Genomic DNA, 17466 nt, shown 5'->3' on the forward strand with positions numbered 1-17466 from the left:
GTGTGCACCCTTTACTGGCTCAAATAGACGCCCAATCAGCTTGTTATCAACCCTTAGTAAAGTTATGGGAGAAATTGTGTTTGACCAGATACAATGGTATTTTACAGTAAACAAATTGACAGACTTAACATGCTTATTGGGATGGACAATCAACAAGCAGAGTACTTGAATAAAAAATGAATAAAGGAATGAATAAAAAGATAGTGGGGGCTGTTTTGTTAGACTTCAGTGCAGCTTTTGACATTATCCAGCATCGTCTGCTGCTGGAAAAACTTGTTATGGCTTTACATCCCCAAACACGGAACCCAATCCAGCTGCGCGCGTGCGCCATCGTGCATACATTTATTTTGTCCCCCCCACACCAAACGCGATCATTACACGCAGGTTAAAATATCAAAACAAACTGAACCAATTACATTAATTTGGGGACAGGTCGAAAAGCATTAAACATTTATGGCAATTTAGTTAGCTAATTTGTCCTGGGGAATAAACATTGAGTTGTTATTTTACCTGAAATGCAAAAGGTCCTCTACTTCACCAATTAATCAACACATAAAAGGTCAACCAAATAGTTTCTAGTCATCTCTCCTCCTTCCAGGCTTTTCTCTTGACTTTATATTGCGATTGGCAACTTCCATAAATTAGGTGCATTACCGCCACTGACCTTGTTCGTCTTTCAGTCACCCACGTGGGTATAACCAATGAGGAGATGGCACGTGGGTATCTACTTCTATAAACCAATGAGGAGATGGGAGAGGCTGGACTTGCCGCGCGATCTACGTCACAAATAGAACTGACTTCTATTTTAGCCCATGGCAACGCAGACGCTCATTGGCGCGTGCGAGCAGTGTGGGTGCAATAATTGAATACAGATTACTTAATTTATTTTGCAACGCTCGCGCATGCGACACTAGCGGTGTAGTCAGCCTGTTATTTTGTCGATTAAATAACACAGAGGGTGTTCTTTAATAAGCCTCTCCAACAATCCAGGAAGATTACTTTTTTCAATCTTTACTAACTGGCACTGTTAGAGCCATTGTGTTAAAGCCATTGTGTCCATGTATGCAGATGACTCAACACTTTACGAGTCAGCTACTACAGCAACTGCATCACAACATAGATCTGCACTTAGTTTCAGAATGGGTGGCAAGGAATACGTTAGTCCTAAATATTTCCAAAACTAAAAGGCATTGTATTTGGGACAATTCATTCACTAAACCCTAAACATCAACTAAATCTTATAATGAATAATGTGGAAAATGAGCATGTTGGAGGTGAATAAACTGCTTGGAGTAATCCTGGATTGTAAACTGTCATGGTCAAAACATTGATACAACAGTAACTAAGACGGCGAAACGTCTGTCCATAATAAAGTGCTGCTCTACCTTAACAGCACTAACAAGGCAGGTCCTACAGGCCCTAGTTTTGTGGCACCTTGACTACTGTTCAGTCATGTGGTCAGGTGCCACAGAGGGGCTTAGGAAAATTGCAATTTGCTTAGAACAGGATAGCAGAGATGGCCTTTGGATGTACACAGAAAGCAAACAATAATATGCATGTCAATCTCTCCTGGCTCAAAGTGGAGAGATCGACTTGATCACTAGTTATATTTGTGAGAGTTATTGAACCATTTAAAGCACCGAGCTGTTAAATGACTAGCACACAGCTCAGACACCCATGCAGAGCCCACAAGACATGCCACCAGAGCTCTCTTCACAGTCCCCCAAGTCCAGAACAGACTATGGGAGGTACACAGTACTACATAGAGCCATGACTACATGGAACTCTATTCCACATCAGATAACTGATGCAAGCAGTAGAAACAGATTTAAAAATAAACCTTACGGAAAAGTGAAACAACAAAAGCAACAAACATAAGTGCATACTCACTAAAACATAAAAACTCAGCAATAAAAAAAGAAACGTCCTCATTGTCAACAGCGTTTATTTTCAGCAAACTTAACATGTGTAAATGTTTGTATGAACATAAAAATACAAACTGAACAACTTCCACAGATATGTGACTAACAAATGGAATAATGTGTCCCTGAACAAAGGGGAGGGGGGGGGGGGGGGGTCTAAATCAAAAGTAAGTCAGTATCTGATGTGGCCACCAGCTGTACCAAGCACTGCATCTCCTTCTCATGGACTGCACCCTATTTGCCAGTTATTGCTGTGAGATGTTACCCCACTCTTCCACCAAGGCACCTGCAAGTTCCCGAACATTTCTGGGGGGGGGAATGGCCCTAGCCTTCACCCTCCGATCCAACAGGTCCCAGACGTGCTCATTGGGATTGAGATCCGGGCTCTTCGCTGGCCATGGCAGAACACTGACATTCCTGTCTTGCAGGAAATGACACAGAACGAGCAGTATGGCTGGTGGCATTGTCATGTTGGAGGGTCATGTCATGATGAGCCTGCAGGAAGGGTACCACATGAGGGAGGAGGATGTCTTCCATGTAACGCACAGAGTTGAGATTGCCTGCAATGACAACAAGCTCAGTCCGATGATTCTGTGACACAATGCCCCAGACCATGACGGACCCTCCACCTCCAAATCGATCCCGCTCCAGAGTACAGGCCTCGGTGTAACGCTCATTCCTTCGACGATAAAAGCGAATCCGACCATCACCCCTGGAGAGACAAAACTGCGACTCGTCAGTGAAGAGCACTTTTTGCCAGTCCTGTCTGGTCCAGCGATGGCGGGTTTGTGCCCATACACAATGTTGCCGGTGATGTCTGGTGAGGACCTGCCTTACAACAGGCCTACAAGCACTCAGTCCAGCGTATTGTGGACAGTCTGAGCACTGATGGAGGGATTGTGCGTTCCTGGTATACCTCGGGCAGTTGTTGCAATCCTGCACCTGTCCCGCAGGTGTGATGTTCGGATGTACCAATCCTGTGCAGGTGTTGTTACGTGGTCTGCCACTGCGAGGATGATCAGCTGTCCGTCCTGTTTCCCTGTAGCTCCGTCTTAGGCGTCTCACAGTACGGACATGGCAATTTATTGCCCTGGCCATATATGCAGTTCTCATGCCTCCTTGCAGCATGCCTAAGGATTGTTCATGCAGAGAGCAGGGACCCTGGGCATCTTTCTTTTGGTGTTTTTCAGAGTCAGTAGAAGTCTTCATAACTGTGACCTTAATTGCCTACTGTCTAAGCTGTTAGTGTCTTAACGACTGTTCCACAGGTGCATGTTCATTAATTGTCTATGGTTCATTGAACAAGCATTTGAAACCCTTTACAATGAAGATCTGTGATGTTATTTGGATTTTTACAAATTATCTTTGAAAGACAGGGTCCTGAAAAAGGGCTGTTTATTTTTTTGCTGAGTGAATATATGAACCTTTATTTAACTTGGCAAGTCAGTTAAGAACCTTAAGAACAAATTCTTATTTACAATGACCGCCTACCCCGGCCAAACCCAGAAGACGCCGGGCTTATTTTGCGCTGCCATATGTGACTCCCAATCACGGCCGGGTGCGATACAGCCTGGATTCGAACCAGGGACTGTAGTGACGCCTCTTGCACTGAGATGCAGTGCCTTAGAACGCTGCGCCACAGACATGGATTTTGTGGAGTACGGGCCTGAGGGCGCACACTTAGCGTGTTGTGAATTCTGTTACGAAAGTATTATGCTTTTAAAATTGTGTAACTGCCTTAATATTGTAGGACTCCAGGAAGAGTAGCTGCTACCTTGGCATAATAAATACAAACCAGTGCCCCTGGCACCTACTACCACACCCCGTTTCGTAGGCACTTAAATATTTTGTCTTGCCCATTCACCCTCTGAATGGCACACACAATCCATGGCTCAATTGTCTCAAGGGTTAAAAATCCTTCTTTAACCTGTCTCCTTCCCTTAATCTACACTGAATGAAGTGGATTTAACAGGTGACATCAATAAGGGATCATAGCTTTCACCTGGATTCACTTTGTCAGTCGATGTCAAGGAAAGAGCAGGTGTCCCTAATGTTTTGTGCAGTGTATACCCTGATGCCTAGTCACTTTACACCTATAAATATCTACTACAGTATGCCTGCACATTGAAAATATTGTATATGCATTGACCCTGTATTTCGCTTACTTTGTGTTCTTATTGTTATTTCGTGTGTGTTTTTGTTCTACTTGACTATATTTTTTAAATAAAAAGTACAGAAATTTGATTACCGCATTGTTGGGAAAGAGCAAGAAAGGCATTTTAATGTACTAGTCCACGTGACAACTAATAATAAAAAAATTAAAAAAAACAGGACAGTGGAGAAAAAGGAAGCAATATAAAGTTGACAAATAGTTAGTTGAATTTGGAAGTTTACATACACTTACGTTGGAGTCATTAAAACTCGTTTTTCAACCACTCTACAAATGACTTGTTAAAGTATAGTTTTGGCAAGTCGGTTAGGACATCAACTTTTCCAACAATTGTTTACAGACAAATTATTTCACTGTATCACAATTCCAGTGGGTCAGAAGTTTACATACACTAGGTTGACTGTGCCTTTAAAGATCTTGGCAAATTCCAGAAAATTATGTCATGTCTTTAGAATCTTCTAATAGGCTAATTGACATCATTTGAGCCAATTGGAGGTGTATTTCAAGGCCTACCTTCAAACTCAGTGCCTCTGCTTGACATCATGGGAAAACCAAAAGAAATCAGCCAAGACCTCAAAAAAAATTGTAGACCTCCACAAGTCTGGTTCATCCTTGGGAGTAATTTCTAAACGCCTGAAGGTACCACGTTCATTTGTACAAACAATAGCACGCAAGTATAAACACCATGGGACCACGCAGCCATCATACCGCCCAGGAAGGAGACGCGTTCTGTCTCCTAAAGATGAACATACTTGTGCGAAAAGTGCAAATTAATCCCAGAACAGCAAAGGACCTTGTGAAGATGCTGGAGGGAACAGGTACAAAAGTATCTATATCCACATAACCTGAAAGGCCGCTCAGCAAGGAAGAAGCTACTGCTCCAAAATAGCCATACAAAAGCCAGACTATGGTTTGCAACTGCACATGGGGACAAAGACCGTACTTTGAAGAAATGTCCTCTGGTCTAATGAAACAAAAATAGAACTGTTTGGCCATAATGACCATCGTTATGTTTGGAGGAAAAAGGGGGAGGCTTGCAAGTCGAAGAACACCATCCCAACCGCGAAGCATGGGGGTGGCAGCATCATGTTGTGGGGGTGGTTTGCTGCAGGAGGGACTGGTGCAGTTCAAAATAGATGGCATCGTGAGGTAGGTAAATTATGTGGATATATTGAAGCAACATCTCAACACATCAGTCAGGAAGTTAAAGCTTGGTCGCAATGGTGTCTTCCAAATGGACAATGACCCCAAGCATACTTCCAGAGTTGTGGCAAAATGGCTTAAGGATAACAAAGTCAAGGTACTGGAGTGGTCATCACAAAAAATGTGTGGGCAGAACTGAAAAAGCGTGTGTGAGCAAGGAGTTCTGCAAACCTGACTCAGTTACACCAGCTCTGTCATGAGGAATGGGCCAAATTTCACCCAACTTATTGTGGGAAGCTTGTGGAAGGCTACCCAAAACATTTGACCCAAGTCAAACTATTTAAAGGCAATGCTACCAAATACTAATTGAGTGTACGTAAACATCTGACCCACTGGGAATGTGATGAAAGAAATAAAAGTTGAAATAAATAATACTACTATTCATTTCACATTCCTGACATTTCACATTCTTAAAACAAAGTGGTGATCCTAACTGACCTAAGAAAGGGACTTTTTACTCTGATTAAATGTCAGGAATTGTGAACACTGCGTTTAAATGTATTTGGCTAAGGTGCATGTAAACTTCCGACTTCAACTGTATATGTTTTTCACAAATTGGACCACACACAGTTCTACCTTCATGATGAGTTCAGAGAATTTGGGGGAGTCAGCGGAGGACAGGAGGCTGTCCTGCAGTAGCACCAGAAGAGCACTGGAGAGAAAGAGGTGACAGCACATTAATAAACATAACAGTAACTGCCAGAAGACCGTCTGATCAGTCCTCTTCAATTCTGCGTCATACAAGTGAATACACTAATACAATTTTTTGATTGTTACAGGTCCGTTTTCTCCAGTGTGCAGTAAACACACGGGGGGGGACCATGGCCTTATTTCCATTACAGCATATTGGATGTGTTATAACGTATAATGTTATAACGTAGGTGCACAGGTCGAGAGAAATGTAAGTAGTTAAGGTGACCGACAGTGACACATGCAATACCGCCTTGCACACAACCCTGCATCTAGCTGATCTGAGGTGTAAATATTTGTCCCAACAGTTGCAAATACAATGAGTTTATTTGACAAATTCAGGCAGATCCCTCCACGTGTTGTTTCCTTCCGTTTAGCAACTGAATCGGCGGAATGAATACACCATTGATCACCCGCACACACAGTTCACTTCCATAGCAGCCACATACAGCATCACTTTACTTCTTGCATCTACGCGCTTTCCTCTTCTCACCTTTTCCCTTGGTCTTCAGTGCACAACACAACAGTCTGTGAGCAGGCGCAAAAACCTATCCAAGCCAAACCTTCACACCATAATGGCTAACCAGCCTACATTGTCACCATATTAATCTTAGTCAACAAACTAGAACGCGTTAGTAAACCCACAATCTAATCCATGTGTACAATCACGCAGTAGTGTACAGCAAGCAGTTACTGGCCGGCCCTGGTAAAAATAAATTAATAAAACCAGAAGCTTATCTTGACCTGGAAGTTGCAGTGTTTGATAGCTAACAAATATAATTTCTGAGTCAGGTTGTTGAGTAGGCCAAATTAGCTGCATTAGCTAAGTGCTACTGCTTGACCTTAAGTTTTTCCCCGGAAGTCAATATAAAATCACTAAGTCGATGGAAGGGGGTGAGAACCATAGGTTTTGTATTGAAGTCAATGTACCCAGAGGACAGAAACTAGTTGTCCTGCGGCTACACCATGGTGATACCCTAGAGCATGGGTGTCAAACTCTGGCCCGCGGGTAATTATATTTGGCCCGCGAGACAATACCAAATTACTACTAGAGCTGGCCCGCCGGTATTATACAGCGCATTCACCGCTAATACTACGAATCCCATAATGCCATTTATTTTATTTATTTAATAAATGAATGCCATTGATGTGTTTTTTCATTTGAAATTCGATTTTGCATGTCTCCACTATTAAATTATATATTGTATGGTAATAAGCGATGCTTGTTCCATATTCAATGTTAAAGCAAAACTTGTTTGGGTCCATATTAAAAGGTTAATTTGTTCAATGTTGGCCCGCAACTTTGTTCAGGTTTTACATTTTGGCCCACTGGGTATTTGAGTTTGACACCCCTGCCCTAGAGGGTGCTGTTGAGGCTACTGTAGAGCTTCACTGCAAAACAGTGTTTTAATCAGTTATTTGGTGACGTGAATATATTTCGTATAGTTATCTAAAAAAAGGAAACATTTAATGTTTCACTATTTTAATTTCATAAACTGAGTTGAATTCTCCTCCCGACACACCTGAGTATGTTGGTCTGGTCTGAGGCCTCGAAGAGTCGTCTCAGCAGCATGTTAACAGAGCGGATGAGCTGCTGTCCCTCCTGGCTCTCCTCTATCCGGGGATCCAGCAGAACTGTCACCAGACCCTGGACAAGGTCCTTAAGCACCCCCATGGAGGCTTCCCTTGCCAGCCGCGCCACACCAAACAACTAGGGAGAGATGGTATAATGTACACTATTATATAAGTAGTAATAAACTGCAAATAATGTGCAAATACGTTGTTTTTGTCTTACTCTCAATCATCTTAAATGTAGTGTATTCATTTGTGTGGCTGAACACAGCCCAAATTACTACCTCTATCACATAAGTCTATGTGAAAGATCTAAACAGAATGAATCTTAAAAATGAAGAAAATAAAATAAAAAACAGGAATGGGCATTGATTTAATTAAATAGCTACAACCATGTTAGTGATATTCATTGCTGTCTAGGTTACAGTTTAATAAAAATGTATTGAGAAATGGTGGCTGCGGTTCCGGATTTTCTTGCCGTAGCTATTGACATTTCTGCCCATGTTCAAGTTTTTTATTATTATTATTTTTTAAACATAACTACTGCTCACTTAACTACAATCTCTAAGTCTAAACCATGCTTGAAACTCCAGTTCTAACTGAATTTGTAAAACAATGCCACTCGCACAATTGAAGGAGTAAACAAATAAGTCAGCAATGGAAAACTGACCCCCCACTAACAAAATCCAAAACAGCTTTTAAGTGTTCTCACGATTTCATTAAGAATCATTTCCCGACTACATGTTTCACTACCTATGGCTCTCGCAACTCGAATACGCCTCGAGGATTATATAACTTGCATGAAACACACAAGCCGACTAGGTAAGTAGGCTAACTATTCTACTATAGGGTTGTCTGATTTTGTTTTTAATAACATAACAAAAATGGAACTGGAAAGTTGCATAGGCTTTGAATGACTTCGCCAGCAGCTACAGTAGACTACATGTCTCTGTCGGAGTTAGGAATATAATTCGTAGAACATGCCTCAAACCAGCCCCCGCCCTTGAGATTTTCATTGCGGTCTCAAAAACAACCACCTGAATCCATGACGGAAAGCCATCGCAGTGAGGGAGAACTTTAACCCCTGAGTATTGCAAACAATCACGACACAGGCAGTTTTCTTAGCTGCTGAGTTACATGCAGATATTTAGACAAGCATATCAAACAAGCAGTCAAAATAACAATGTAATGTTATTTTCTCATCATTTGAGAGCATTGGCTCGTTCTCTTTTCAGCAACTCACTGCGATATGGCAGCATACTATGAAGATAATCAAATAGTACGCAGTCTAAAGCAGTAGTTGACAAACGACATAGGGAATAATAGTGCACAGGGCTATGCAAAACGAACTCGCCCATTATCAGACTGCTTATCGCAGCCGGCTGCGCCACAGCCCATGATCGAACCTGGATGTGTAGTGATGCCTCAAGCACTGCCTTGCACCACTCGGGAGGCCCTGACAAACCATTTCTATATTGACCTCGCTTTGTGCATGGGGGAATTTTCATGCTGAAACAGGGAAGGGCCTTCCCCAAACAGTTGCCACAAAGTTGGAAGCACAGAATCTAGAATGTCATTGTATGCTGTAACATTAGGATTTCCCTTCACTGGAACTAAGGGGCCAAGCCCGAACCATGTAAAAATAGCCCCAGACCATTATTCGTCCACCAAACTTTAGGTAGCGTTCACATGGCATCCCCCAAACCCAGAGTCATCCATTGGATTGCCAGATGGTGAAGCGTGATTCATCACTCCAGAGAAGGCGTTTCCACTGCTCCACAGTCCAATGGCGGCAAGCTTTACACCACTCCAGCCGACGCTTGGCATTACCCATGGTGATCTTAGGCTTGTATGCAGCTGCCGACGAACAGTTCTTGTGCAGACGTTGCTTCCAGTGGCAGTTTGGAATTCTGTACTGAGTGTTGCAACTGAGAACAGATTGTATGCCCTACGCTCTTCAGCACATGGCAGTCCCGTTCTGTGAGCTTGTGTGGCCTACCACTTTGCGGCTGAGCAGTTGTTGCTCCTAGACGTTTCCACTTCACAATAACAGCACGTAATTGACTGGTTCCGCTCTAGCAGGGCAGACATTTTATGAACTGACTTGTTGGAATGGTGGCATCCTATGACGATGCCATGTTGAGTCACTGAGTGCTTCAGTAAAGACATTCTACTGCCAAAGTTCGTCTATGGAGATAGACCACACAGCCATGCTATTATACACCAACAAGTGTGGCTGAAATAGCCAAATCCACCCACTTGAAGATGTGTCCAGATTATTTTGTATATACAGCGTATATTGTACCTACAACTCAATGAAATATTTGTTAAACCCCTTTGGGCTAGGGGGCAGTATTTTGACTCTGGATGAAAAGCGTGCCCAAAGTAAACTGCCTGTTACTCAGGCCCAGAAGCTAGAATATGCATATAATTGAGTATCCCGGAGTTCCAAATTAAGCAGCAGCAGCTGAAAAGATGAGCTCCTACAAATATTGAAATTTAAATGTTTTTTTAGAGTAAAGTACATCGAAAAAAATCAAAAGAAAACTGCAAACTGAATAGGAGACCAAACAAGCAGCTAACAAAGAAGAAAGGCTTTTGAAAAAGTAACAATTTTTCATAAAATTATACCGTTTTCTTAGCTAGCTAAGTTGTTTACCTGTTGCTAGGCAGTTGCTAGGGACATTCCTGGAAGAAGCTAGCTAGCTAACAAGGAGTGTCTAGTTGGCAGAAGAGAAGAAGGGACAAAGAAGGGACAAAGTGGGACAAAATAAGGACAGAAGAAAAGGGAAAGGGGACATTAAGGTGAAGCAGTCCTCTAAAGACACAAAAGACAATAATACAAGAAACAACACTTCTATTGCCTCTCCCTCTACGATACGCACTTCCGGGTTGGAGCGAGTAGTTGCATTCCGCTTCGCTCCACAGGTAGTATTACATTTCATTTCATTACAGTACAACAGTTTGATTTGTTTGATCTTAGCTGGCTACATAGCCGTCTTTGTATCCAAGATAATTGTGTAGTCTAGAGTAATTGTCGAGGTTACCTAGCCAGCTACACTTTCAAACAAAGTCAACAACGCAGCCACTGCTAGCTAGCCTATTTCACCAGCCAGCAGTACTATATAATTTTAGTCAATAAGATTTTTTGCAACGTAAGCTTAACTTTCTGAACATTCGAGACGTGTAGTCCACTTGTCATTCCAATCTCCTTTGCATTAGCGTAGCCTCTTCTGTAGCCTGTCAACTATGTGTCTGTCTATCCCTGTTCTCTCCTCTCTGCACAGACCATACAAACGCTTCACACCGCGTGGCCGCTGCTACTCTAACCTGGTGGTACCAGCGCGCACGACCCACGTGGAGTTCCAGGTCTCAGGCAGCCTCTGGAACTGCCGATCTGCGGCCAACAAGGCAGAGTTCATCTCAGCCTATGCTTCCCTCCAGTCCCTCGACTTCTTGGCACTGACGGAAACATGGATTACCAATGATAACACTGCTACTCCTACTGCTCTCTCCTCGTCTGCCCACGTGTTCTCGCACACCCCGAGAGCTTCTGGTCAGCGGGGTGGTGGCACTGGGATCCTCATCTCTCCCAAGTGGACATTTTCTCTTTCTCCCCTGACCCATCTGTCTATCGCCTCCTTTGAATTCCATGCTGTCACAGTTACCAGCCCTTTCAAGCTTAACATCCTTATCATTTATCGCCCTCCAGGTTCCCTTGGAGAGTTCATCAATGAGCTTGACGCCCTGATAAGTTCCTTTCCTGAGGATGGCTCACCTCTCACAGTTCTGGGTGACTTTAACCTCCCCACGTCTACCTTTGACTCATTCCTCTCTGCCTCCTTCTTTCCACTCCTCTCCTCTTTTGACCTCACCCTCTCACCTTCCCCCCCTACTCACAAGGCAGGCAATACGCTTGACCTCATCTTTACTAGATGCTGTTCTTCCACTAATCTCATTGCAACTCCCCTCCAAGTCTCCGACCACTACCTTGTATCCTTTTCCCTCTCGCTCTCATCCAACACTTCCCACACTGCCCCTACTCGGATGGTATCGCGCCGTCCCAACCTTCGCTCTCTCTCCCCCGCTACTCTCTCCTCTTCCATCCTATCATCTCTTCCCTCTGCTCAAACCTTCTCCAACCTATCTCCTGATTCTGCCTCCTCAACCCTCCTCTCCTCCCTTTCTGCATCCTTTGACTCTCTATGTCCCCTATCCTCCAGGCCGGCTCGGTCCTCCCCTCCTGCTCCGTGGCTCGACGACTCATTGCGAGCTCACAGAACAGGGCTCCGGGCAGCCGAGCGGAAATGGAGGAAAACTCGCCTCCCTGCGGACCTGGCATCCTTTCACTCCCTCCTCTCTACATTCTCCTCTTCTGTCTCTGCTGCTAAAGCCAATTTCTACCACTCTAAATTCCAAGCATCTGCCTCTAACCCTAGGAAGCTCTTTGCCACCTTCTCCTCCCTCCTGAATCCTCCTCCCCCCTCCTCCCTCTCTGCGGATGACTTCGTCAACCATTTTGAAAAGAAGGTCGACGACATCCGATCCTCGTTTGCTAAGTCAAACGACACCGCTGGTTCTGCTCACACTGCCCTACCCTGTGCTTTGACCTCTTTCTCCCCTCTCTCTCCAGATGAAATCTCGCGTCTTGTGACGGCCGGCCGCCCAACAACCTGCCCGCTTGACCCTATCCCCTCCTCTCTTCTCCAGACCATTTCCGGAGACCTTCTCCCTTACCTCACCTCGCTCATCAACTCATCCTTGACCGCTGGCTACGTCCCTTCCGTCTTCAAGAGAGCGAGAGTTGCACCCCTTCTGAAAAAACCTACACTCGATCCCTCCGATGTCAATAACTACAGACCAGTATCCCTTCTTTCTTTTCTCTCCAAAACTCTTGAACGTGCCGTCCTTGGCCAGCTCTCCTGCTATCTCTCTCAGAATGACCTTCTTGATCCAAATCAGTCAGGTTTCAAGACTAGTCATTCAACTGAGACTGCTCTTCTCTGTGTCACGGAGGCGCTCCGCACTGCTAAAGCTAACTCTCTCTCCTCTGCTCTCATCCTTCTAGACCTATCGGCTGCCTTTGATACTGTGAACCATCAGATCCTCCTCTCCACCCTCTCCGAGCTGGGCATCTCCGGCAAGGTCCACGCTTGGATTGCGTCCTACCTGACAGGTCGCTCCTACCAGGTGGCGTGGCGAGAATCTGTCTCCGCACCACGTGCTCTCACCACTGGTGTCCCCCAGGGCTCTGTTCTAGGCCCTCTCCTATTCTCACTATACAGCAAGTCACTTGGCTCTGTCATATCCTCACATGGTCTCTCCTATCATTGCTATGCAGACGACACACAATTAATCTTCTCCTTTCCCCCCTCTGATAACCAGGTGGTGAATCGCATCTCTGCATGTCTGGCAGACATATCAGTGTGGATGACGGATCACCACCTCAAGCTGAACCTCGGCAAGACGGAGCTGCTCTTCCTCCCGGGGAAGGACTGCCCGTTTCATGATCTCGCCATCACGGTTGACAACTCCATTGTGTCCTCCTCCCAGAGTGCTAAGAACCTTGGCGTGATCCTGGACAACACCCTGTCGTTCTCAACTAACATCAAGGCGGTGACCCGTTCCTGTAGGTTCATGCTCTACAACATTCGCAGAGTACGACCCTGCCTCACGCAGGAAGCGGCGCAGGTCCTAATCCAGGCACTTGTCATCTCCCGTCTGGATTACTGCAACTCGCTGTTGGCTGGGCTCCCTGCCTGTGCCATTAAACCCCTACAACTCATCCAGAACGCCGCAGCCCGTCTGGTGTTCAACTTTCCCAAGTTCTCTCACGTCACCCCGCTCCTCCGCTCTCTCCACTGGCTTCCAGTTGAAGCTCGCATCCGCTACAAGACCATGGTGCTTGCCTACGGAGCTGTGAGGGGAACGGCACCTCCGTACCTTCAGGCTCTGATCAGGCCCTACACCCAAACAAGGGCACTGCGTTCATCCACCTCTGGCCTGCTCGCCTCCCTACCTCTGAGGAAGTACAGTTTCCGCTCAGCCCAGTCAAAACTGTTCGCTGCTCTGGCACCCCAATGGTGGAACAAACTCCCTCACGACGCCAGGTCAGCGGAGTCAATCACCACCTTCCGGAGACACCTGAAACCCCACCTCTTTAAGGAATACCTAGGATAGGATAAAGTAATCCTTCTAACCCCCCCCCCCCCTTAAAAGAGTTAGATGCACTATTGTAAAGTGGTTGTTCCACTGGATATCATAAGGTGAATGCACCAATTTGTAAGTCGCTCTGGATAAGAGCGTCTGCTAAATGACTTAAATGTAATGTAAATGTAATTGGTAGATTTGGATAGAAAACACTACGTCTTTATCTCCGGGTAAAGACAACAATTCTCCATCTTTAATGTTACCATTTATTTACGTATTAGGGTAACTAAGGTTTGATTATAAACATTGTTTAATTTGTTTGGAGAAGTTTATTGGTAACGTTTGGGATTCATTTTGAAGGAGGGAAACCGGTAGATTGTTGAATGAAGCACGCCAGCTAAACTGAGGTTTTGGGGATATAAAGAAGGACTTTATCAAGCAAAAGGACCATTTGTGATGTAGCTGGGTCCTTTTGGAGTGCCAACAGAAGATCTTCAAAGGTACGGCATTTATTTTATCGCTATTTCTGACTTGTGGCACACCTGCCTGAAATATGTTTTTCATGGTTTTGTATGCGGGGCACTGTCCTCAGATAAATCGCATGGTGTGCTTTCGCCGTAAAGCCTTTTTGAAATCTGACACAGCGGCTGGATTAACAAGAAGTTAAGCTTTTTTCTGATGTATGACACTTGTATTTTCATGAAAGTTAAATATTTACATTTCTGTAATTTGAATTTGGCACTCTGCAATTTAACCGGATGTTGTCGAGGTGGGTCGCTAGCGGGATGCCTGCGCCAGAAAGTTTAATTGAAACGGCTTCAATTAGGGCCAAATATGAACAATCTCAAATTAAGATTTCTCAAATACAGCAAATCATGCTATTAACACTATTTATTTTGACAGCCCTAACACACACACACCTTTAGTCTCGTACTCACTGTAAGCATGTTTCCAATGGCACAGCTGTAGAGTTTGAAGATGTCCTCCCTGGGAAGGCGTGTGTCAGCCATGTGTGTGCTGTGGGCTAGACGGAGCTGGAGGGAGGTAGCGATGAGGAACTGATCTGTGTGACCAACCATCACCTCCGCAATGCTTTCCTGACGAAGCACCTCGTCTATCTACAGGGGGAGAGGGGAGAAGGTAATGGAAATACAACTGTAAGTGAGGGTGAGAGAAAGAGATGTGTGAGCATGTGGGTGCATTCATGTGTGTATATCCGTATCTAGGCGCACACACACACACACGCACAATAGCACATCTGTGTACACAAAAAACTAAACCTTTGGAGTTGGACATTAGAGTTGTAGCATAAATATTGTGTGTGTACCTGTGCAAGGGCCTGCATGCTAGTGTTAATATCACCAGAGGCCACCTGGGAGATAACCAGGTTGATGGTGGAGGAGGGGCCTGCGTGCAGCTCATCAAAGTGGGTGGGAACTGGGCGAAGCCTGTGGAGGAAAGACACCATCACAGAGGCACAGGACGACAAGTGTAGTGCAGTGCTTGGGCTCTGACATGCAGTGGGTGAATGGGTGAGTGCGTATGTAACTTACTTGGGCAAGAGTTGCTTGCTGAGTTGCAGCGTTTGTCAACTCAGACTTGGTTTATGAGATACTTTTGATAATGTAATTTTGGTAATGTATGTGGACACCTGCTCGTTTAACATCTCATTCCAAAATCATGGGCATTAATATGGAGTTGGTCCCCTCTTTGCTGCTATAATAGCCTCCTCCTTCCCTTCTGGGAAGGCTTTCCACTAGATGTTGGAACATTTCTGCTGGGACTTGCTTACATTCAGCCACAGGAGCATTAGTGAGGTTGGGCACAGGCTGAAAGCTTAATCCACTAATTTAAAGGGATGTCAACATACTTTTGTATATATAGTGTACCTGTGTGTTTGTTGCACCAGGTCAGGCAGCTTGCTGACAAAGGGGTGTGTAGTAAACTCTTACTTGGGCTCTGGGATGAAAACATGGTCTAGCAAGTCCTCTAGTTTGTGTTTAACCAGATCAGGCAGCACAACAGAGGTTTGGTCACTCTCCAGCTGCTCCAGCAGATCCAGGTCCAGATAGAACTCCCCAACAGGGCAAACATGGGAGGGCTCAGCCTGCTGGGACTGGACCAGAGCATTCAGACGGATCTGACTGGAAGGGGGGAGGAGAACATAAGGGCAGACAAAAAAAGCAAAACATTTTAAATCATGTCTGCTAATATTACTTAAATTAACCAAGTCAAAGCTTTCATCTTTTTGTGAACATTTTTCAATGTCAAAGGAACACAGTCAAATAAGTTAGTAGAAAACATAAGTGAAAAGGTGGGTGAAGAGAATACAGTTCGAGATACAAGTAATGTATTCTCGGTACAGATTAATTGAGGGGAAGGTTGCATACCTGAGTTTTATAGGGGGTTGCGCTCTGTTGGAGGGCTTCTGTTGGAGGCTGGCATTGGGGTGAGTGGGCAGAGCCTTCTCCTCCCCCTGTTTGTGGGTAGGGGCTGTGGAGGCTGGGGTCTTCGCTGAGCGTTTGATCCTCTCCTCCAACATGCTCATGTCCTTCTCCGACAGCTAAAGAGGACGAAGCACAGTCGGACTGATCGACAATGGCTACACAGCAGTTGGACTGCGCAGAAACATTGACAAATCTGTGCAGAGCCCTGCACCAACCTATCCCCTCAGAAACACTTACTAGGATATAATGACACCAACACTTGTATGCACATAATTTGAATTAGCGATGTGACAAATGGACAACTTTGCGTGAGGTTTAAACCGCAATAAAATTCCATGTCAATTCACAATGCAGAATGGTCCCATTTCGTATATGACCACCAGGGCTAGGCAATTATCTACCGCAGTCATTTTTTAAATTTATTTTTTATTTTTTAAATGACGACAAAGTCACGCTTCAGAAGCGACATTAACGTCCATCACTAGGCGACCAGAATTGTCAATCAAATAATCAAGCTGCTTGCGCACAGACCACTCTCTCCTAAGAAAGTACTTTAAAGTTTGTGAAATACTGTGACTTAACAAAACATTTAGTATAAAGAAAACATCTGCCAGTAATCAACTAAGACTCAGTATTTTTGGAACAAGAGAAAAATTATTAGTACTTCCAACACAGAACACTTGCATCTTTCATAGCGAGCTATCGAGGGCCGGTGCACAGTGGAGGCAGTTCAGCCACCAGGCAGAAGCGTGCACTAGGCCCTTTTATATAACAATCAAAAGCTGTATCTCGCAATTGAATGCTGTATTAACAACTTCTTGGCTTGGAATGTGCCGCAACTTCAGTAAAGGAAGGCTTAACAATGAATAGGCTAAGATTGTTGCATGTAAACTGACCGAACACATAAAGAGAAAGTGCAGGCAAGCCCAGCTGCACTGTTATTTAACAGAATTTTCTTACATATACAGTTGAAGTCAGAAGTTCATACACCTTATCAAAATACATTTAAACTCAGGTTTCACAATTCCTGACATTTACTCCATGTAAAAATTCCCTGTCTTAGGTTAGTTAGGATCACCACTTTATTTTAAGAATGTGAAATGTCAGAATAATATTAGAGCGAGTTATTTATTTCAGCTTTTATTTCTTTCATCACATTCCCAGTGGGTCAGAAGTTTACATACACTCAATTAGTATTTGGTAGCATTGCCTTTAAATTGTTTAACTTGGGTCAAACGTTTTGGGTAGCCTTCCACAAGCTCCCCACAATAAATTGGGTGAATTTTGGCCCATTCCTCCTGACAGAGCTGGT

At 44.4% G+C, this 17466-nt stretch overlaps 1 protein-coding gene across 3 annotated transcripts in view; it reads right to left on the reverse strand.

The window, feature by feature from the left end:
- The window catches only part of LOC139576296 (cytoskeleton-associated protein 5-like), a 91518-nt gene that overhangs the window by 7958 nt on the left and 66094 nt on the right, over window positions 1-17466 (reverse strand). For 2 of the 3 annotated variants that reach the window (XM_071402238.1, XM_071402237.1), the window contains exons 32-37: window positions 16098-16270; window positions 15660-15851; window positions 15035-15155; window positions 14646-14825; window positions 7509-7696; window positions 5872-5947 (exon numbers count right to left, since the gene is read on the reverse strand). In XM_071402238.1, the coding sequence (XP_071258339.1) occupies window positions 5872-5947; window positions 7509-7696; window positions 14646-14825; window positions 15035-15155; window positions 15660-15851; window positions 16098-16270 (930 nt within the window). The remainder of the gene's footprint in view (window positions 1-5871; window positions 5948-7508; window positions 7697-14645; window positions 14826-15034; window positions 15156-15659; window positions 15852-16097; window positions 16271-17466) is intronic. The other variant, XM_071402239.1, reaches the window with a different exon arrangement.

This window comes from Salvelinus alpinus, chromosome 5 (genome assembly GCF_045679555.1).
Source record: "Salvelinus alpinus chromosome 5, SLU_Salpinus.1, whole genome shotgun sequence".
Taxonomy (NCBI): Eukaryota; Metazoa; Chordata; class Actinopteri; order Salmoniformes; family Salmonidae; genus Salvelinus; species Salvelinus alpinus.